General features: G+C 33.9%; 1 protein-coding gene across 6 annotated transcripts in view; it reads right to left on the reverse strand.

Annotated features, from left to right (window-relative positions):
* Positions 1–7003: 7003 nt before the first annotated feature.
* POSTN (periostin) overlaps positions 7004–23451 on the reverse strand; it is a 33282-nt gene continuing 16834 nt past the window's right edge. Inside the window, exons 12-23 of one of the 6 annotated variants that reach the window (XM_070578767.1) lie at positions 23284–23414; positions 22635–22765; positions 22426–22528; positions 22261–22328; positions 21508–21553; positions 18455–18535; positions 15292–15381; positions 14533–14622; positions 13728–13805; positions 13263–13346; positions 8836–8877; positions 7004–7801 (exon numbers count right to left, since the gene is read on the reverse strand). In XM_070578767.1, the coding sequence (XP_070434868.1) occupies positions 7764–7801; positions 8836–8877; positions 13263–13346; positions 13728–13805; positions 14533–14622; positions 15292–15381; positions 18455–18535; positions 21508–21553; positions 22261–22328; positions 22426–22528; positions 22635–22765; positions 23284–23414 (982 nt within the window). In that variant the 3' untranslated portion in view covers positions 7004–7763. The remainder of the gene's footprint in view (positions 7802–8835; positions 8878–13262; positions 13347–13727; positions 13806–14532; positions 14623–15291; positions 15382–18454; positions 18536–21507; positions 21554–22260; positions 22329–22425; positions 22529–22634; positions 22766–23283; positions 23415–23451) is intronic. The other 5 variants (XM_070578768.1, XM_070578769.1, XM_070578772.1 and 2 more) reach the window with 5 other exon arrangements.

A 23451-nucleotide genomic window follows, 5' to 3' on the forward strand; every position in this document is an offset into this window, starting at 1 on the left:
CCATCAAACCACAAGGGAAGAGAGCAAGGGAAAAAGAAAGGAAGTGAGAAGAACTACTAAAACACCGCCCAAAAAAGAAAAAGTGACAAAATGGCAATAAATACATATTTATCAATAGCTACCTTAAATGTCAATGGACTGAATGCTCCAATCAAATGCCCTAGGGTGGCCAACTGGATAAAAAACCAAGATCCATGTGTATGCTGCATACAAGAGACACACTTCAGACCTAAAGACACTCACAAACTGAAAGTGAAAGGATGGAAAAAGATATTCCATGCAAATGGCAAAGAAAAGAAAGTGGGGTAGCAATACTTATATCAGACAAAATAAACTTTAAATCAAAAACTGTAATAAGAGACAAAGACGGTCACTACATAATGATAAAGGGAACAATCCAACAAGAAAATATAACACTTGTAAACATATACGCATCCAACATAGGAGCACCTAAATATATAAAGCAATTATTAACAGACATAAGAGGAGAAATAGACAGTAACACAATAATAGTAGGGGACTTTAACATTCCACTTACACCAAGGGATAGATCATCCAAACAGAAGATCAATAAGGAAGCACTCACCTTAAAGGACACATTAGACCAGACGGACTTAGTAGATATATACAGAACATTTCATCCAAAAACCACAGAATACACATTCCTTTCAAATGCCCATGGAACATTCTCCAGGATTGATTACATATTAGGCCACAAAACAAGTCTCAATAAATTTAAGAAGATCTAAATAACACCATGCATCTTTTCTTCTGACCACAAAGGTATGAATCTGGAAATCAACTACAGAAAGAAAACCAGAAAAGCCACAAAAATGTGGAGAGTGAACAAAATGCTACTGAACAATGATGGGGTGAATGAAGAAATCAAAGAAGAAATCAAAAAATTCCTGGAGACAAATGAAAATGAAAACACGACATGTCAAAATCTGTGGGCTACAGCAAAAGCAGTTTTACGAGGGAAGTTTATAGCAATTCAGGCCTACCTCAACAAAGAAGAAAAATCCCAAATAGACAATCTAAAAGTGCACCTAAACGTACCGGAAAAAGAACAACAAACAAAGCCCAAAATCAGCAGAAGGAAGGAAATAATAAAAATCAGAGTAGAAATAAACTAAATAGAGGCTAAAAAAAAAACAATAGAAAAAATTAATGAAACCAAGAGCTGATTCTTTGAAAAGATAAACAAAATTGACAAGCCCTTAGGTAGACTCACCAAGAAAAAAAGAGAGAAGCCTCAAATAAATAAAATCAGAAATGAAAGAGGAGAGATTACAACGGTCACCTTAGATATACAAAAGATTATAAGAGAATACTATGAAAAGCTATACGCCAACAAATTGGATAATCTAGAAGAAATGGATAAATTCTTAGAAACAGACAACCTTCCAAAACTGGACCAAGAAGACATAGAAAATTTGAATAGCCCCATCACCAGTAAGGAGATCGAAACAGCAATCAAAAACCTCCCAAAAAAATAAAAGTCCAGGACCAGATGGCTTCCCTGGTGAATTCTACCAAACATTCAAAGGAGACTTAATACCTATCCTTCTCAAACTCTTCCAAAAAATTGAAGAGGAGGGGAGGCTTCCTAACTTCTTCTACAAAGCCAACATTATCCTGCTACCAAAACCAGACAAGGACAACACAAAAAAATAAAATTAAAAATAAAAAAAGGCTAATATCACTGATGAACATCCATGCAAAAATCCTCAACAAAATACTAGCAAATCGAATACAACAATACACTAAAAAGATCATTCATCATGACCAAGTGGGTTTCATTCTGGGGATGCAGGGATTGTTCAACATCCACAAATCTATCAACGTGATACATCACATTAACCAAATGAAGAATAAAAATCACATGATCATCTCAATAGATGCAGAGAAAGCATTTGACAAGATACAGCATCCATTTATGATAAAAACTGTAAATAAAATGGGTATTGAAGGAAAATACCTCAACATAATAAAAGCCATATATGACAAACCTACAGCAAATATCATTCTCAATGGAGAAAAACTGAAAGCTATCCCTCCAAGAACAGGAATCAGACAAGGATACCCACTGTCACCACTCTTATTTAACATAGTATTGGAAATCCTAGCCAGAGCAATCAGGCATGAAAAAGAAATAAAAGGGATCCACATTGGAAAAAAAAGAAGTGAAACTGTCACTCTTTGTAGATGACATGATTTTATATCCAGAAAACCCTAAAGAGTCCACCAAAAAGCTTTTAGAAATAATAAAGGAATACAGTCAAGTTGCGGGATACAAAATCAATGTACAAAAATCGGTTGTGTTTCTATACGCTAACAACGACGTAGCAGAAAGAGAAATTAAGAATGCAATCCCATTTACAATTGCAACAAAAAGAATAAAATACCTAGGAATAAACTTAACCAAAGAGGTGAATGATCTGTACACTGAAAACTATAAAACATTGTTGAAAGAAATCGAAGAAGACACAAAGAAATGGAAAGATATTCCGTGCTCTTGGATTGGAAGAATTAACATCGTTAAAATGTCCATACTTCCTAAAGCAATCTATAGATTCAACGCAATCCCTATCAAAGTTCCAACAACATTTTTTACAGAAATAGAACTAAGAATCCCAAAATTTATATGGAACACCAAAAGACCCCAAATAGCCAAAGGATTCCTGAGAAAAAAGAACAAAGCTGGAGGTATCACACTCCCCGATTTCAAATTATACCACAAAGTCATAGTACCCAAAACAGAATGGTCCTGGCACAAAAACAGACACACAGATCAATGGAACAAAATTGAGAGCCCAGAAGTAAACCCACACATTTATGGACAGCTAATATTCGACAAGGGAGCCAAGAGCATATGATGGAGAAAGGAGAGTCTCTTCAATAGATGGTGTTGGGAAAACTGGACAGCCACATGCAAAAGAATGAAAGTAGACCATTCCCTTACACCATGCACAAAAATCAACTTAAAATGGATTAAAGACTTGAATGTAAGACCCGAAACCATGAGAATTCTAGAAGAAAACATAGGCAGTACGCTCTATGACACTGATCTGAGCAGCATATTTTCAAGTCCCATGTCTGACCGGGAAAGGGAAACAAAAGAAAAAATGAACAAATGGGACTACATCAAACTAAAAAGCTTCTGCACAGCAAAGGAAACCATCAACAAAATGAAAAGACAGCCTAACAATTGGGAGAATATATTTGCAAACCACATCTCAGATAAGGGGTTAATATCCAAAATATAGAAAGAACTCATACAGCTCAACAACAAAACAACCAACAATCCAATTAGAAAGTGGGCAAAAGATCTGAACAGAGATTTCTCCCAGAAGATATCCAGATGGCCAACAGGCATATGAAAAGATGCTCAACATCATTAGCTATCAGGGAAATGCAAATCAAAACTACAATGAGGTATCACCTCACTCTGGTCAGAATGGCTATAATTAACAAGACAGGAAACAACAAATGTTGGAGAGGGTGTGGAGAGAAGGGAATCCTTGTTCACTGCTGTTGGCAGTGCAAACTGGTGCAGCCACCATGGAAAGCAGTATGGAGTATCCTCAGAAAATTAAGGGTAGATCTACCATATGATCCAGCTATTCCACTGCTGGGGATTTCTCCAAGGAACTTGAAAACACAAAGGCATAAAGATACTTGCATCCCTATGTTCATTGCGGCATTATACACAATAGCCAAGACTTGGAAGCAACCTAGGTGCCCATCAAGGGATGAATGAATAAAGAAGATGTGGTATTTATACACGATGGACTACTACTCAACCATAAGAAATGACGAAATCTGGCCATTTGTGACAACATGGATGGACCTTGAGGGTATTATACTAAGTGAAATAAGTCAGAGGGAGAAAGTGAAATACCGTATGATCTCACTCATAAGTAGAAGATAAAAACGACAAAAGAAAAACACACATAGCATTGGAGATTGGACTGGTGGTTACCATTGGGGAAGGGGGAAGGGGGGAGGGCAAAAGGGGTGATTAGGGTCAGATGTGAGGGGATGCACTATAACTAGTGTTCGGGTGGTGAACATGATGTAATGTATACAGAATTCGAAATATGATGTACATCTGAAAAAAATAAAAATTAAAAAAATAAAAGAAAACAGATCAGAAAATTTTTGTAACCTTTGGTTAATAAAAGATTTCTTAGATATAACATCAAAAGCACAATCTATAAAATAAAAAAGACAGATAAATTTGATTTTGGTATCTTCAAAATACTGCTAACAGAATGAAAAGACAAGTCACACACTGGGGGACATACTTGTGCCTTATTTATCTGGCTAATATTCATAACATATAGGGAGCTCTCAAAACTCAATAATTTTTTAAAACTGTCAATTAAAAATCGGCAAAAGATTTGAACAACACTTATTTTGCCAAAGAAGATATTTTACAAATGTCAAATAAGCACACGAAAAATACCCATTAGAGAAATGCAAATTAAAACCACAATGAGGGGCCGGCCCAGTGGCTCAGCGGTTATGTGTGCACATTCCGCTTCGGTGGCCTGGGGTTCACTGGTTTGGATCTTGGGTGTGGACATGGCACCGCTTGGCAGGCCATGCTGTTGTAGGCGTCCCACATATAAAGTAGAGGAAGATGGGCACGGATGTTAGTTCAGGGCATCTTCCTCAGCAGAAAGAGGAGGATTGGCGGCAGATGTTAGCTCAGGGTTAATCTTCCTCAAAAAAACCGACAATGAGATATCATTATACACCTTTTGGAATAGCTAAAACTAAAAAGATTGACCATGGCAAGTGTTGGCGAGAGAAACTGGAACTCTCATATCCTTCTGGTAGGCGTGCCAAATAGTAGAACTCCTTTAGAGTATGGTTTGGCAGTTTCCTAAAATGTTGGTCATATACTTTCTGTATGGTCCTGCCATTCCACTTCTACGTGTTAGAGAAAGAAAACCCAGGCAAAGGAGAAGCCATGCCTACTGTGTGATTCAATTTATATGAGAATTGGAAAATACTGTGATCTATAGTGACAGAAAGGAGATCACCAGTTTCTTGAAGACTGTTGTCTCAACAGTAATCTCTGTAAAGCAGTATTTCTCAGAGTTAGGGCTGTGGACCTTACGCATCAGGATCAAGGAGGAAGGCTTATTTTAACATGCAGTCTTAAGTCCAGTGTGCTCAAACCTGCTGCATGCCGCTTTATGCAGAGGATGGTTAGAAAAAGAGCTGAAATTAGGTAACACAGTGTCAACACAATTGCGAAAACATGTCGTTTGCTAGCCCAGGTGTCTACTTCTTGGGTAACGGACATGTCGTAAGTTGATTGATGGCCTGATTTTAGAGTGCAGGGCAAAAGAAGAAAGAAAAGTTATGCAAACTCGTTGAGCTTTGTTTTTTTCATGTAAAACTGGAGATAATAAAACTTCATAATTTTTAAAAGATTACATATCGTGTGTAAAAATCATGTATTACTCTGCCTCTTCAAATTGTAGGAAGCGTCTGAGTAGGACTGATGTTTATTTATCTATTTAAAATTCTTATTTTGGGATTTTAAATTATTCTTTATGTTCATATATTTTTAATTTTATATCTTTTTATTTGTATTATTGTTTTATTTATTTCTATTTTATTGTCTTCCTTAAATGTAATCTTTAAAGATATTCACTTGTGTCACTTGAAACACTCTGTCCTTTACCAGAGATGTATGCTAGAGTTTTGTATGTTTAATAGCCAATACTGATTTCTTTTTTCTTCTATGGTTAAAAAAAAACAAAGCTGGGCCTTAAAATTAGCAGTCTTTAAAAAGACCTCACCTTATTCCTACCTTCCCTAAATTCCTATCTCTCAAAGTCCAAATCTGCAACACCTGGCTCATTGTCGGATGAAAACCCTGAAGGGTGCTGAATGAATGAATCCATCTCCTGTTTGTTCTATGCAATTAACCTGTGACCTTCTAGAGGCTCATGAACAATATGCTATCTGTTTGGAATAGCCATCTGTGTTAACAACAGTTTCGTACATTCTACCAGTACCACCTTATGTAAGCACGTCCTATGAATCATTTTGGGAAGATCACGGCCACGTTCTGTGCAGCTGAGATTGAAGTCCCAAGATTCTCTACATGAGTACTGAGTTGGTAGGACATTTTGTTTCCTGGAAGGGGCTCTAAATGCTAGACATAAATCTCACCACTTTCCCAGACTAGAAAGCATTCCGGAAAACCATGGTTGTGGAGCACTTCCTTAGCAAGCGGCACTGTCAGAATTTTCCTTCTCACTTCTTTCCTTCTTCCTTCTTTCCTTCTCACTCCTCACCCAAACCTTTCCTCAAAGAACCAGTGCTTTGAGCTACCCAAAAAGCTTTCCAGGTCGTTTTGTGGTACTTTAGTACTGAGACTCTGATCCAAGCTGGACATCACGATCAAGACAGGTATCTTCTGTTTGGCCTCCCTCAGTTTTACAGTCTCTCAATCACTGACTTCTGTTGTTTGGTAGAATTTTAGTACACTATCACCACACAGTTTCTCATCAGTATGGATTCTATTCATTCATTGCTCTTATTTCAACTCGTCCAAGCTAAGGGTGACACTTGTTGAGATCTGAGTAGATCAAACTGACCTCTTTGTCATTCTCAGGAAACAAATATTTTTGTTACCCTCCTTGACCATGCAATGGATTTAGATACTTCAAGTCTTAGTTAAGAGCATCTCCGTGGCTCCTTCTATGTCTGTCCCAAGCCTAGGAATAATCAACTGATGTATTTGTGCTTATGCAGTGCTGTTTACTCTTCTATTATAGGCCACGGTGTGTTGTGGATTATTCGTGATTTGTCTCTTTGCCCTTTGAGGAGAGCAATTGTCAGATTCACCTTTTGAATCCTCACAACTTAGCGCAGTTGTGGGGTTATATGTACTCAGATGATGTTTAATGATTGCTTCACTGTGTAAAAACTTTTTATATATCATAATAGTTCTAAAAATTCAAGAAACACTAAATTCATTCAATTTCCTTTAATGAGTATTTGTTATAAAAAAAAAAAAGAGGTATAAAGTCCTATTCCCAAGGCTAAACCGCTTATTAACTTAAATCTTGAGTTTTCTGAATTACCCAATTTGAAGTAATTCTCTTTATACCTGAAAAATTGTTTTATTGCAATTTTTGAGATAAAAATATGTATTGCAAGAAGTATATGACAAACGTTTCAAGAGTACAAAATTAGTTGTAGAAATAATGTAATTTACTGGTAAACCCACATTATATTAGAAATGTGCAAAGCCTTTTGATGTAAAAGTTTCATTTGTTGTTTTTAATACTGAGCACCCATTTTTATAACTTAGCTTCCCATGAAGAGGTAACTGCTTGCATGCATTTTATCCGTCCATTACATAAATTCAAGCTCAGTCATTTCAATGCAATAACAGCTCACCACTCTGAGATTTGAATTGTAATGAATCCGGTGAAAAGGATTTTCTTTGATGGATTCCAAAGTTAGCCAGAACTTTTAATGTTAAGATGTAACAGCCCGTATGGTGTTCTATTTCCCTCATTTCTATCCCACAGGAGGCTAACCGCACAATTTCCCTCACGTTTCTCATTCAGAAAAAATTTATATATTTGCATTCAGAATTGTCCAATGATTGCTTTTTTTGTGCTGATGGTTCATTTCCTGACGTCAAAGTGGCTCTCATAATTTTCCTTTAAGATCAGTTTATTGATTTAGAATCGTATACGCTTTATCTTCTGGTTTCTGGATTTTCACTGAGAACGACCTTCCCTCGATCGTCTTCTAGATCCTGATTAGGAAGAAGGGAGAACATATAGACTGTAAATGTGACGACAGTTTAGAGTTTAAGAATATGATATTCCATGCATAACTACATCTATAAAAGGCCATCATTCCTTACTTTAATAAATGTTAGATTACATTTCTTAATATCCTCTATTTATGATGATGCAATAAAGGTTATCTGATCAAAGGTATAAGAAAATAATAAAGTGGCGATTTTAATTCTTCAGAAAATTTTGTTGAATTTGGATGTTTAGAAGAAATCCCTGATAAATCCTTCAGTTAAAAATTATTTGTACAATTAATTCTTTAATTTCAAATGTCTGTATTGGATTGGGTTAAAATCAACTATGCTTATAATGCATTTATAAGCCTTGCGACTTTTTTTGACTATTAGGATGTAATTATCTTAGAAATTTCAAACACATAATTTATTCTAAGTTCCACAAGGACAAACTTTGATTTTTGAAAGTATCAGAATATAAGGTAGCGTAAGTGGAAGATTAGAAGATGCACATAAGTATAGTTATGAAGAAAATTATAGTGCGTGGGTGATATATACATGTATCTAATCTACACATTATATCAAAACTTTGTACATAGTTATATTAAATTTCTGTATGTGTACTGGTTTCAATTAATTTATGTTTCAAACTGTAGCCACATCTTAAATAATATTTTTACAGAGTTCAGGTCCACCTGCAACCTATTTTGCTCTGCTCTGGTTTTCAGGATTTCTTTTCAACTTAACTCTACTTGAGTCTACCTCAGTGCTTCATTATGTCTAGCAGTTTACACGGGTGCAATTACCTTTCCTTTCACATTTGTTATTCTTAGAATTTACTAATAGTGAATAATATGAACAATTTATTTTCTGATTCTTATCATCAAAATACTTTGTCTCAAAGTTGGCTAACTTTTCTTCTTGACAAGACAACAAAGTCCTATAAAATATATTAAACCACTCTCCTTTTCTTTGGTTTGTCTTAATACAACAAACCATGTGTCATATATGCAAATTACTATAGTCAGTATATTTACCTTGAACTCTTTTGTTGGCTTGCATCTTCCTCACGGGTGTGTCTAAAATTAAATAGTTGCAGTTAGAAATACTTTGAAATGATGGCTAACATCACAAAGGAGATTGTAGATGAGCGGAGAAATATAAAATTTTAAGTAAGCATAGCTTAAACATGTAGATTTTCTTTAGAAGTAGTGAGACTTCTGCATTGGCAACAGAAAAACAAACATTTTTTTCCACATATCATAATGAATGTTCACTATTTGCAAAACAATTGTTTCATTGGGGCATTTGGAGCCCCGTATAATGTGTCATTTTTGCATGAGTAAGTGACTTACATGACTTTATCACCCTTTTTATAAAAAGCATTGCTTTATGATGAAGAGATGTTTAACATTATATAAAGTTTAGCAGCAGTATCTTCCCAGAGATATCCGCTCATTTCTCGCGTCATTCCTATTTGTGATGTATCAGACTTCTGTTTCTGTAAAATTCTCATTGTAAACTAATTTATAATTACGTTATAGGACCTGAGGACAACAAAACAACATTGGCCTAATAACTTTAGAAATATAACAATAAGCATTCAGGAAGTGAGCCAACATACACCCAAATTTAATTCCAATCCTGCAAGACCATTTAGAAAATTAACTAGAAAAAAATAATAAAAGCTTTCATATTTAAGAATTTCAAGTGTTTCATAACTATGAAGTTTTTCATTGTTATGGTTGCTAAGTATTTCCCAATTCCTTGGTTTTTGTTTTTCATTTTAATTCATTGACGAGACCACCTGGTGAAATGAAATTCGCATTTTCATTCTGTTGTTGGACATTTGAGATCAAAGAGTATATGTGGTTCCTACAGTGACTTCATTTTTCTGCTTCCCTTTCTTTATTTTTTTCTCCAAATTTTGACTTCTTGCTTTTTACATATTATCTTACTCAACAATGAATTCAAAATTTTCTATTTTATATATATATATATATTTTCAATTACCTGAAATCTCATAAAAAGTGAGGCATAAAACTATCACCAACAGTAATTTTGGCTGAATGATATCAACTAAAAAAATAAACATTTAAAATTTTTTCAAGAATTCTGTTTCTATGTAGCATATTTCCAACGTGTCTCTTTTCCCCCCAGAATATAAGATGTATAACCATTTATCGTACCATATTAGTACTATAATAAAATTTAGAACTATAGAAAACCTTATTTGATTGGATAGTGGGGGAAAGTTTGTGTGATATAGGAAAGTTAGAATTACAGAATATGCTCCCATTGATATATTTTCCTTAACTTCAGGATTATTTGGTAACAAAATAATGGCTTATAAAGTATTGTCAGGAAAAGATGGATCCAACTATTAATTAGTGAATAAGAGGATTATAATGGACTTATTAAATTCCAAAGAGCAATTACTGTACAATTTAAAACAAGATCATAAATGTAGCATTACTTTTCTTAACAAGCCCTTTCACTCAAATTTTCTTTCACAAATTGGGCTGCATCCAATTAATGTGCATATAATTAACTAACTTGTTAATTTATTACTATTTTGCTATGACAATATCAAAACAAGAAGTGTTTATTGTGGCAAACAAACATCTTTAGAAGAAAAGCTTGATTAAAGTGCAGAAAATCAGATATGCTCCCAGTGGCTCTCTGCTACCTCAAAATGAATGACAGTTGTATTAGGTCATGTTTAGAGAAGCAAAATGTGGAAAGATAAACTAGTCATCTGAATGATTCCACACAAATGCCCCTCTCCACCACGTTTCCTGAAATGTGCAAAGTGCTTCAGCCCAATCACTTGCAAGATTTTTGCATTTTTACATGGATATGACTTTGGAAATTTAAAGTAGCATGTAAAATATCACTTTATAGACCTTGCTAATGTTAATAGGCCATAACACTGATTGTAGCTAACATTACTGAGAGCTTATATGTGCCAAACATTATTCCAAGCACTTTTCGTATGTTAATTGATTTATATGTAGGTAACATTACTAATCCCCACTTTTGAGCTGAAGAAAGCAAGGCAGATAAGAATCCACCTAATTTAGTTCGGGTGGGAGAGCAGATTGGAAGCCAGACCTACAATCGGATTCCTTATTCTCTATAGAGGCCATAAATCTTTACATGTTATACTGGAAGATTTGTCAAAACCTTCCCAAATAACTTTTTGTTGTTGTTCCATTTTCCATAGCCTGATATTTCTCTTAATTTCTTTAGCAGTTTCAGTAAATACAGTTCTACTTAAGATAAGCATGAAAAACTCTATGCTCTATGTATTTCATGAGAGTATTTTTCATTTGAAGGCTCTGAAGCCTTTCAGTCACCATTCACAATATTAGTACCGAAAAGACCACTTAGTAGTCATGATTTAAATGATTGAAAAATATATTCAAGTCATCAAAATGTACTATATGTACCCTAATATGAGCAGTTCAGATAGAAAACTCCAAGCTTTGAGATGAAGACTATAGTTTGGATACAGATCAATTATCTATACTCGGAAACGAAAAAAGCCAGTCTTGCATGAGGTAATCTCTTCACACCAGCTTCTTTGTAAATTGGTGTCTCTTAGGATCTAGGTCAGAGGACGCTTGTAACTCAGTGATGACCCAATGGTTTTACATGGCTGGAAAAAAGAAAACTAACATGTCCAATTAATGTCCAGATACTAGTAACCATACTGCTTATATTGTCTTTCTTATGAGAAGAAAAAGCTTGAAAATGTTTTGACAAAAATTTATGATGTGGCATTGTGGAAACTGATAGTTTGTAGACATATAGAGAAACCAAACACTGGGAGCTAAAAAAAATCAACCTATCTGATGAACAGAAACAGGAGTTAAGGAAAGATTCCATTAACTAAAATTAGAATATCTTCTTAACTTGTAGCAGGTGTATCTTCTCTTGACTGAAGTTATTCTTAAGTACTTAGTTCATTGTTTACAACGGGCTTGTTAACAGAGGCTTATTAAAGGGGAAGAAAACATACTTACCTAAAGTTTAAACCTAAATAAATTAAAGCAATATATACAGGTGCAGCTACTAATGGATTCATTCTCTAAAAAGCACTGCCATTCCACAAAGCTGTTTACTATGGCAAGGACTATAAAAAAAAAGAATTCAATTTAATCTTTATAATGTTTTCATCTCTTCCCTCAAATCCTACATTTTCCTAGCAGGCGGTTAAGCATTTGGGGGTAGATGAGTGAATTCTATGTTAGATCTCACAGGAACTTTTCGTTCAGTTATGGCTTCGGGTGTGTCGCATACTCCCTACAGTCTGAAAGGAAATGGTGTATTTTTCAGACACACGTCTTTCTGTTGAGGGGAAATTCGATCAGTGGTTAAATAAAAATGATTTATTTTTAGTATCACTGAACAGTCTCAACACTATATATTTTACCTATATCAAAATAAAGAATAAAGAAACAATTCCTGCCAAAAATACACATGGTCTCGAAAGAATTTATATCTTCTTTGACACAGTGATACAATTTTTAAAATTTTAAGCAGAAAAGCCATATTTGGCCATACTTTGGATAAATACCAAGCTTCAATTGTGTCTCAATTCATAGTGTATTTCCAGGAGCATATTTGATTTTTCTAAACAATTTAAATACTTGTTTCTCTAAAACAATTGGTCATCTAAATACTTTCGTTGTTAATAAAATGAACTAGAAATTCGTTTATTCAAATGCCAACTACCTAAACTATACTTTATTAACATTTACTATTTCTTTGAATAATTACTATTTAGAGTTTGTGTAAGATTTTGAATTCTTTTTTTTTCTCCTTTGCTTTTAAAAGTAGGTCCTTTTAACGCCATAGACAGAGAACATTCCATATTTTAAAGATTAAGATTAATTTCATATGCAAAATAATTTACATCTCCAGGTATAGATTATCACTCAAACCGTTAGAAGAAACAGATGCTCATTCCCAAGAATGTAGTTTTGGAAAGGAAAATTACTAAATGCACTGTTTTTTGTTTTTTTTTTTTTGCTAGATCTATGCACTTAAAAAATCTATAAACATGCCTTTTATTATTGTTGTGGAGGCAGTGAATATGTTTTTTTAAATATCAAAAGCATGTCAATTTGGGCTCTTTTAAACAACTACCAATTTTAAAAGCATTCCCCTTTCACATATTTAAAATATGCTTACGATGATCTGTATCAAGGCAAAAAAATATTCACTGCTCCACAAGCTTTATACCATAGAACTTTTTAAAGACTGTTTAAACTAGTAATCATTTCTTCAGAACTATGACTTAAACTACCGTTGAACCAATCAATCTAAGACAGCACATGATGTTGTCTTTTTAACCTAATTAAAAAAAAATCTGTCTGAATGCTCTCAGTCTTTAAAAAGTTGAAGAACTCAGTCTCTGGAACCTGTTAAATGGGTTAGTTGTTTCCCTTTTACTAACCTCCCTGAAGCAGTCTTTTAATTTCTTCATCTTCAAGTAAATGACCATCACCACCTTCAATGAATTTGGTGACCTTGGTGACCTCTGAGAGGATACATGTTTATAGCAGAAATTGGTTTATGTAATAAAGACAGGAGACTTGATGTATATCTAATGGTGTCTGCCCAAGAATGAATTCCAGACCAACGCTCAGTTCTTTCTTAGTTTTTAGTGCTGTTTTCTGATAAACCAATGTTCTTATAAAGCTGATGAATAGTATATAACAAATATATAAGAAAACAATCAATAGGACTGTCATTTCAATTTCATTCCCTATCTTTGGACTTTTTTCTTATGTTGGTATGGAACTTCAACTAAGGAATGAGATAGAGTAGAAAACATATAAAAGGCCTCAAAGATTATATACAGAATTTGATACAGATAGCTTAGGTGAAGTTACATTCTTATTTTTCTAGACATGCTGACCTTCTTGCAACAGTTTCTTGAGAGTTTCTTCCGTTTCTCCACCACCAGTAGAAATCCTGGTGTATTTTATTTCAGGACCTAAAGTAGGGACAATTTAAAAAAGGTCTAAAATGGGGGTAGGCAAACTTCCTCTGTAAAGGGCCAGATAGTAAATTTTTTAGATTCTGTGGGCCATATAGTTCGTGTTGCAACTATTCAACTTTGACTCTGCAGTGTGAAAATAGCCATAGACATTATATAAATGAATGGTCACATTGTGTTTCATCAAAACTTCGTTTACTTAAGTAGGTGGCATGGACCATTGTTGCTTACTGCTCATTTAAACAAATACTGATAAGATAGTTAAATTCAGAATTTTAGCGTAATTCATTGGTAGGAGACTAATGCAGAGGTTTATTGAAATTATTGATCAATTGTTTTATACAAATTTACCTATATTTTGGTATGTAGATGTGTAGAGCTTAAGATTAATGGAAAATCAAAGGAGAGAATAGTTTTTCTTCTAGGATTCAGTAAACTTATTAATAAATAGCAAAGTGAAGATAGTGTATTATATAATATGTATGCATACACACAGTCAAAACACATGCTTATAGATTTGCCCACAAATTTCCATTTCAGAGAAAAACATAGATTATATATTTAGAATCGTATCATTTCTGCCAAAAAAGAAATGAAGTAACTTTAGTAACTACCATGAAAATGACTTAGTTTTTCTAATGATTCTTATAGAGATATTTTAGGATTAACTATGGTTTGGTCTTTAGAATGCAGGCATAGTTCCGTATATGGAATTAAAGATTACCTGTAATGATTCGTTCTTCTCGTGTCTCTTTTTCAGTTATTTCCACAGGCACTCCATCAATGATTTTGGTGTATTTTTTAATAATTGGCTCTGAGAGTAGGGGAAGAAAAATGCATTGGATTTATCCCCATAAGGTGTCTAAACTGCCATAAGCTAGACATTTTAATCATTAAATATTTTTCTCAAAGCAATACCATTTAGAATTCAATCATAATCATTTTGGGGACATATCTCAAATAAATTCAGGCTAGCACAGGTGTAAAAGGTCGTAGTTACGTTCCGAATCTTGGGTGAGGGAGAAGGCCAGTTGGCAAGCTAACTCTCCACGTCATACTTGTTTCCTGACTGTCCAATGAGTACTTATTGAGAATTCATGGAATTATACATCATTAGAATGAAAGCCCTATAATAAGTCCTAGCAGTGGCCATTTTTTCTTCTATTTCTAAGTCCAATATATTCTTCTGTATTGACGTTATTGTTACCATTATGTTTCATAATCATAACTTGCACATGCAAAGTAACAACAGTTTTGTTGGACCTGACGACTTAACGGTTAAATTAATGCCAACCAGATGCATCCAAAGGTAGACTGTACTTTATTTGAGTGGCTAATAAGAACCCATAACTGAGAAAAGTATTCTCACAACTTATATAAGACAAAAGCCAAGAGAAAATATCAGATGTTCAATATATTTAAATCAACACTATTTCAAAATGATCACAGTGATCCTGAGCTGTAGGAAACATACATAACGCACCTCCATGGATCACTTGAGTTACTGTTTCCCCTTCTTTAATCAGTCTGAATTCAGGTTCACCTTCAATTTTGACCTTCGTTATTGTGGGTCCTGAGGCATTGTTTTAGGAGACAAATTATCATGTTAAAACATTCCTTTAAATTTAGCAGAACAGAGGTTTATTTCAACATTTGCTGTTACTCAAAAGTCAAAGCAGTTTCAGGCTTTACAAAGTCAGGTTTAACTTTTCCCATTGTCTTCAAATTAGGCAGTATTTATGAGAACAAATGATTCAGTCTCTTAGTGTGCCGCTAAAATGACTTTCATCTGTTTTAGCATTTAAATTAATGTATAAATCCATCCATTCGTCCTTAGTTGTAAAGTATGATCACGCAAAGTATTATATGTGGCGATGTTTTGTGAATTAGGATGTACAAATTTGAGCTTCTCTAATGATAACTAGTGTAGATCTTACTTTCTCATACTGATATTGTCTATTGCTCTTTCCTTATTAAATTTTTAAATTTAATTTTTAATCACTCAGTATTTTACATTTTTCATATAATGGGCATAAGACTGAACATTTAAAAATCCCAACTTTATGCCTACCTTGAAGATACTGAATTTCTGGTTTTGTGGGAAAATGAATTTGAGTGCTTACCTTCTGTATGCGAATGACCCAAAAATTTACTAGTTAATAATTAAACAGTCCTTCAAATGCAAAAGTTAAACACAGGTTGCATTTGACTTGCAAAATGATTTTACTCCCAGAGAAAATCATTTTGAATGTTAGAAAGCTGATTACTACATTAGTTAATCAAGACTATTTCATAGAGGAGAAGAAAAATAAAATTCAGTACATTTAACTCATACTATAATACCCTTCAACAGTTGAATGTAACTATATTTGCTTATCTTTAAGAGGATTTATTTGCTTGTCCAGAAATTGTCAATGTACACCACTACCCAGAATTAAATAGTCTACAGCAATCTACAATAATGAAAACAAGAGGATAGTTCTTTCAAACATTAAGTATTTTGCAGGATAACATTTGACCTATGGGGCCAAGGGATTTGCGTATCAAAACATATGACCAGGTTTCTAAGGTGTAGAAATTTCAAATGGAAAGTGCACCTAAGGAGTTTAAGAACAGGAAATGAGTTAATAAAATATCCAAATCGACATTTCTTTTGAAGAGCCCACACTGAAATTTCAGAAACCTCTTCATCATCTTGCTCTATAAAGGTGGGGATTTTTACCAAAGAAGCATTTTTTCATATTTACTCCCAGCACCTAGGAGAGTTCAATAGCACATTAGGTGCTCAATAAGCATTTGTTGAATTGAATTTCAGTTGATTTATTCTTAATTCTGTAATTTGATTGAGTACCTTTTATAAGAAACATCTTAATATTGTGTCTTGGAGTCTCATTTATTTAGTGACAATCCAAGGATCATCAAAGAACCTGCAGAAGTTCAAACAGTGAGAAGAAATGCCGGGAGCAATCTTAGAGCTGTACGATTGTAAATGGCTGCCAAGATAAGTATTTGTTTCCTTCACTATGTTACGCGGAAGTAAAACATCTGAATTTGTGAACTGAAGAGTTCAAAATTTTTGAACTGAAAAGCACAGGTGACATGACCCTATTTTTCATTCTTGTTCCCGTTATAAGAACTCAGATGGAGTAGCTGGCCCACTGTGCTCCTAATTAAAGAAAGACCGAGACGATAGAATTCTGCTAACAAAGTGGAAAGATAAATGGATTGAATGAAGAAGCTTGAAAGAAAAGAGAGGAACCTTTGAATATCAGAACAACAGCACATGAGAATGACTGATTATGGAAGCTCTGTACAAGCGATAATACAAACTTTTAGGGAATCTAATTTTTAAAAACAGTACAAGAATTTCAAAATCAAACGTATTACCACGGACCGCTTTATCATTTTTCATTAAAATGAAGAGAATCATTTTCTCAACAAAAATTTCTGTGATTTTATTTCTTCTTAAAATACCAAATTCTCTTTATTGATATATAAAAGAAATCAACTAAGGGGATAATATTTTTTAAAAAATAACCAGAGATTTCAAAGAATACCTCAATTTTAAGTCACAAGAATAAATAAAAATACAGAAAATTAATTAGCTAGGAAATAAACTTTTAAGTCATGGCTTCTTTTAAAGGAACAGAAAAAAGTATTCAAGAAGTTACCATCTCAATTCACAGAATGAGAAGAATACCAAAATCAAGATTACAATAATAGTTTTCTTGAGATTCAGTTGAGGACTTTCTTTTTTGGAAGACTGTTTCTGTCCTTTTTAGAGAATAAAGAAGATAACCTAGTGTTTTCTTTGTGGCAAGTAACCACATTAAGATGCTTAGATACAGAAATAAAAAATCCTTAAGGTCTAATCCTTGGCAATCACTAAAATATATGAAATAAGTTGGCATCAAAGATGTTGGAGTTGGCTAACATAGACAGTAGGGGTAGAGAGGAAAGTGACTATTTAATATTCTAGCCAGAAAGATCAGAGGGAAGTATACATATTTGTTTAATACACATATTATATATGTGTATATGAGAATATTTATATTCTCATATATATAAATTCAAGGCTAGAATTAAGGATTTTAACGTTTGACTCACTGCACCAGCTACTTATTTCCTCTTCTGTTCCTGGTGGTCTAATTTAAAATTATGCCTCGTGTGGTTGTAATTTTAAAAACTTTCATCAACGTACAGCTCCTATGCTCTCATAGGTTGTTGAATGAAAAATGCCTGCACTTTTTTGGTAGAGCCTTTTCTAATAGTACAAAAGAGATGCATATGGAGAGATTGGAAACAAAGCTATAAAATGCGTCTGCTTTCTGAAAGAGTCTAACTGCAGTAAAAAGGCTCAGGATTTATTTGTTTAGTGAGTATCTGGGTACTAGTGCTAATGCAATGGCCAATTAGGTTCTAATGAAATCAAGTACAAGCAAATGTACTGAAAGTATTAGGAATGCACGCTCTACTCTGCTAAATAATTTGCATTCTGCATTCTGCAATTACATGAGCATGCCATTGGTACAGAAATTTAGCATGTTAGTTTCAAAAAGAATGTAGATACACTCATAGAAATCAGTCCATTATATGGATTTTTTTTTTTACAATAAAAGGAACCATGTATAACATTGATTTTTTACCTTCAGTTTTGATAATAGGCTGAAGACTGCCTTCAATCACTTTAATTTTTGGTTCCACAACTTTGGTTATAATTTTAGTTGCTGAAAGTATAGAAAGTGGAACGTAAATGATGTTTACATAGAAACAACCTGAACCAAATTGTCCTTTTTTGTCTTTGTTGGGTACTAAGTTATCTGATATGGTAATATGTTCAGGCAGTCAGATACAGGAAATATTCATGGTACATTATGTAGTATCTTCTCATGTCCAGATGGTGAACTCTGATGTCCAGTGACTTGGATTTGCTCCAGTGAGATATATATTCACTAAGTGAGGAATTCTACCTAGAAATCTACAATTTTGAACTGCACCGCTAAAGCTCTTTACCGTCTTTTGTACTTCTTGAAAATATTGGCTGCATAGCAACAGAAGACAAATAAACATAATTAATTTCATGTAATTCATAATATCTTAAATTGCATTGTTGGATTCTTTCTCAATTAGAAGAAAAAACTAAAAGGAAAAGACAATATATTTTTTTCATGCATTTGATAACAGTGATGTAGAAAGGAAAATATGAAAAATAGCTCAGAAGACTTAAAAGGAAAAATAAATTTCAGCCGGCCAGATATGACCCCTAGCAACAAACATAATAATATGACCAGTATTTAAGTTCCAGTATTCAAGTTCCAGGCTAAAATGCCTTTAATTTTCAGCTTTATCACCATATTCAACTTCTTTTAGTTTATAGATGTATATTTTTAATGAATGTCATCCACCCAACTAAGATAATGTGCAAAATTTATTTAAGATAGAAGCCAACTATTTGGTTGGCTTTTTGTTGTACAGAGTAGCTGGAAATGTGCCTCTGGAGCCACACAACCAGAACTCCTGGCTTTTTGTCATTTCCAAGGAGAAGCTTTAAAAGATGGTTTCGTTAGATAATGGAGCACTAAAGCTAACTGTGCATTCACAACAGATGTGATCACACATTAGAGGCGAGAGGTTAGCACAGTTTGGGTTTCTGTCACATTCTCCCTCAGGTTTCTGAAATATTTACCGATGTCAATTTTTGAATTAAAATGGGTTCTAGGCCTCAATTGTGACTCTATTTCAGTCACTTCAGATTTTATTTCTTGAGATCTCAAATTATGAAGTGCTAAAATATATCAAATCTGTGTGTCTAATTATTTGATTCCTCAGATGGTCTTGCCATAGAGGAAGCTTTCCATGAAGGTCAAATCCAGAGGTCTCTGCCAACTACCAAAATAGTAGTTACTTTTAGTTTAATTTTCGCTTCATTGTCAAGAAACTTGAAGTTTAGGATGTTTAGCTGGTTGGCAGTTTTGTTTCAATCTTGCTTTTCTGAAGACTTAACTTGTTTTGACAGGTCACAGATTTAGGATTAAATACTGATATCATTCCTCTTCACCTCAAATGTTATATATTTGACAACTTATACTAAAGAGCATTTTCCCCCAACAATTTAAAATGCATGGTATTTTGGGGGCACAAATAGTAAAGAAATTTTAGAGACAAGTCAATAAAGGAACATAAAAATGGAATCTTTGGTTTAATTAGTCTCTACTTCTATTTAAAGTATGCTTCTAAATAACAGCGTATCCACCTGGGGAGGAGTTAAAGAAACATCTGATATCAGAATGTAAATTTCAGGGCTGTTTCAAGAGCTCTGAGTAGGTAGGCAAGATTCAACGGACTTGCTTAATTTCACAAAATGTAATATTCTCTGTGAGTGAGGATCCTCTTTGTGAGTAAGGATCTAATTTTAGTAGAGGAAAACAAAAGAATTATAATATTTTGGCTCATTGTAAGCAAAATATTGCACCAACATATAGAAAGTGGTGGACCTACCATGGAAAAAGTGGGAAAGGTAAAGAAATGTCGTGTAGATACACATCTTTAGTGGAGAAAGATGACATAACATTTCTGATAAATACAGCTCATGAAGATTCTTTAATTTGTCATAAAATATAGCTTTAACAGGATCGTATACTTCCATACTGGAATTTACACCATGTCGAATCATAACTATTCCAACTAAATCTTTAAAACAGTGCCGAGCTGGCCTGACACTTGGTTTGCGTATGTGATTACCACATAATTGAAATCACTAAGAGCAGCAGACATTTTGTTTTGCTCCTTACATTGACTTTACTCTTTTTCCATAGCTGGTGTAAATATTAAGGACATTTTTCCTAATTAAATAACAGGATGATCAGGGTATAAAACAGAATAATTTTCTAGCCAGGACAAATGTGGGAATTGAAGTAATACTTTAGCTACTGATCCATTTTGAGTGCTTAATTTCAGAGTCAAAACAAAATGAGAAGAATTTCTGCTTTGAAAGCTATAATGAAAGAAAGACAAAAGACAAAAGAAGGAAAAGTTACATTGAAAAAGAAATACTGTGAGTTTCGTTTATGAAAATGAAATACCCTTTACCATTGTTAAGTAATAGAAGTTTAATTTTGATAATCTGGTAGAGTCAGGGATAAAAGACCATTGGAATCTAGAAACTTTAGGTTTATCACCTGGCAAATCCTTTGTTCCTTCATCCAATTTTGGCTGGAGAGGATTTTTGAGCCACCAACTCACAAATATTAGGATTCTGTGGCACCCCACCTCCCGCCTAGCCCTTAGACGACTGAGGGCTTGAGGGTGGAATGAGCTACAAATCTTCAGCAATGTTATTTCTGAGTTCACACCTTTGAACTTTCAGATAGGCCTGGAGTGGCTTTTAGCTATCTCTCCACTTTGTATGTTTGTATGTCTTTTTTTCCCCTGCCTCTTTGCCATTCTTCTCATATCTTATCATTCCTGTTTTTCAGATGAGTGGGGAAGTGGTTCCTTGGAGTTGAAGGGAATGGCAAAGGCTGAGACATCTCACCCAGACCTCAAGCCTTGATTCAAGTGGGATGAGATTTGCTATTGTTTGGAGTTCTAAATACCAGATTATCAATAATCTCTGTTTGTAAATACAAAGAAAATGATTGTGTTTTCTTTTTTTTCCATTTTGCCAGTTACATGTGACAAATATTCATTGTGTACTTACTGTAGACAGTCATGGGGATTTCCTTGAAGGAGCTACCACGAACAAACTGAAAATAAATACTTATATTTAGTAACATGAAATGTGGTAGTTGTATTAACATAACCATGGCACCAATTTAATTTTTACTAAAGTAAAAGTAGTGAAGCTATCATTACATTTAATAGAAATGAAGTCTTCATGTACGTCTTCTTGCAATTTCCCGCTTTTGGGCCAGATGGCATAAAAATTATTGAATTTGTTACTCAGAATCCTAAAAATTATAGAATAGTTAATCCATAGTTGCATAGGTTTATTAAATAATATTTCATGTGTTTTCTGATACTTTGACCCTATAAGGATGAAGGAGTAAAATATTCCTTTGCCTTTAACCACTCTGATTAGTGATACTTTTTAATAAGTAAGTACTTTATTTTTCCCTTATTAGAAGAAATGTTTGATGATAGAAAGATTATGGCTTTTTTTTAAGATACATGTCTTCCTAACTGGACTGTAAATTTTTTGAATGAAGGGTGTATCTGATTCAACTTAACATTTGCCATAAATATGCACTGCTTGGCCCTCTAGCTTTTAATAGATATGTGTTAAAGAAATTATGTTATTTATTTATACAGGTGGGCCAATGGTACATAATCAACAAAGAACAATCCAAACTTAGTGAACATCTCCTTGTTATCGTATACATTTCTAGCCTCTTATGTTAAACCTGCAATATCCATTCAACACATTAGAAAGAAATCCAATAATATTCTGTACCTTAATTTGGATGTATTTGATCAGTTTATTTAGTATTTCCAGCAGCTGATCATTTCCAACAGGTGTGTCTATGAAGAGGAATATTAAATGAATATTGGTAAGAAATGGTGAAATAGACTTCAATTGAAAAGATTTAGTCCATTAATGAGTTCAATAATTACTGACCTGCTGGATAGAGGAGTTTATCTACAACATGAATGACACCATTTGTTGTCATGATGTCAGATTCCTTTGATTTCAATTCATTCACCAGAAGGGTATCATTTACCTATCAAAACAAGGGATAATGGCAATGAGAAATTTAATGAAAAATGAACATTAAGTTAGTTGAATGATAAATGAGTGCTATCATAAATTCATTCTAGAAAACTTACTCCCTTCAGATAGATTTTGCTTCCTTGTGTGGTCTTTAGAATGTTAGTAACCCCAGGTTCAAATCCCTTTCCAATGAAAACTCCTGGTGTCAAGTGATAAAGGATGATGTTTTGAAGAGCATTTTTGTCGCCTAGGAGGAAAAACATATATTTATTTAATAATATGTCATATCTTTTTGAAATTTTGACACTAGGAAGACTAAGAAGAAAAATATTTCTTTGTCTTTAACTATTTTCTCCACACTGTAATTTCTCATAATGTCATTGTTCTCCCAAATTGGTATCAATGCTATGTCAAAACATATAGTCACTTCAATCAGTTCAATCAAAATATTATCCAACTTACCGGGAGAAAAGCATCAAATTATTTTTGAAATTGTGACTGTTTCCTTTTTGTCATCTAATTATGTGGCCTTTAATAGAAATAACATAGGTAAATATCTGGCCCAACAATATGCCAGTAAACAGTTAATTAAGAACATTAATGAGTGACCACTTACATATCCCAAATGGAATTAAAGGAAACCAAGGCTAGCCACGAATATGAAAGAGGGGACATTTTTGAGGTTGACATCTGGGCAGGAATGTTTGAGGAAGAAGCAAAATCCTGAAATCTAGGGCCAAATAGCTGGTGTTCACGTCTACTCACGAATCAGAATTTCCTTTTCTTCATTAGTCATTCCCTTAAAGGCGTCATTGGTTGGCACAAATAAGGTCCAATCTCCAGGTTGTGTCAGGAGCTCTTTCAAGTCTGCGGCTTCGAGTAGGCTGAGGAAGATGCTAAGCAGGAAGGACACATGTTTATTTTGTTAGATTT

This window comes from Equus przewalskii, chromosome 16 (assembly GCF_037783145.1).
Source record: "Equus przewalskii isolate Varuska chromosome 16, EquPr2, whole genome shotgun sequence".
NCBI classification, from domain to species: Eukaryota; Metazoa; Chordata; class Mammalia; order Perissodactyla; family Equidae; genus Equus; species Equus przewalskii.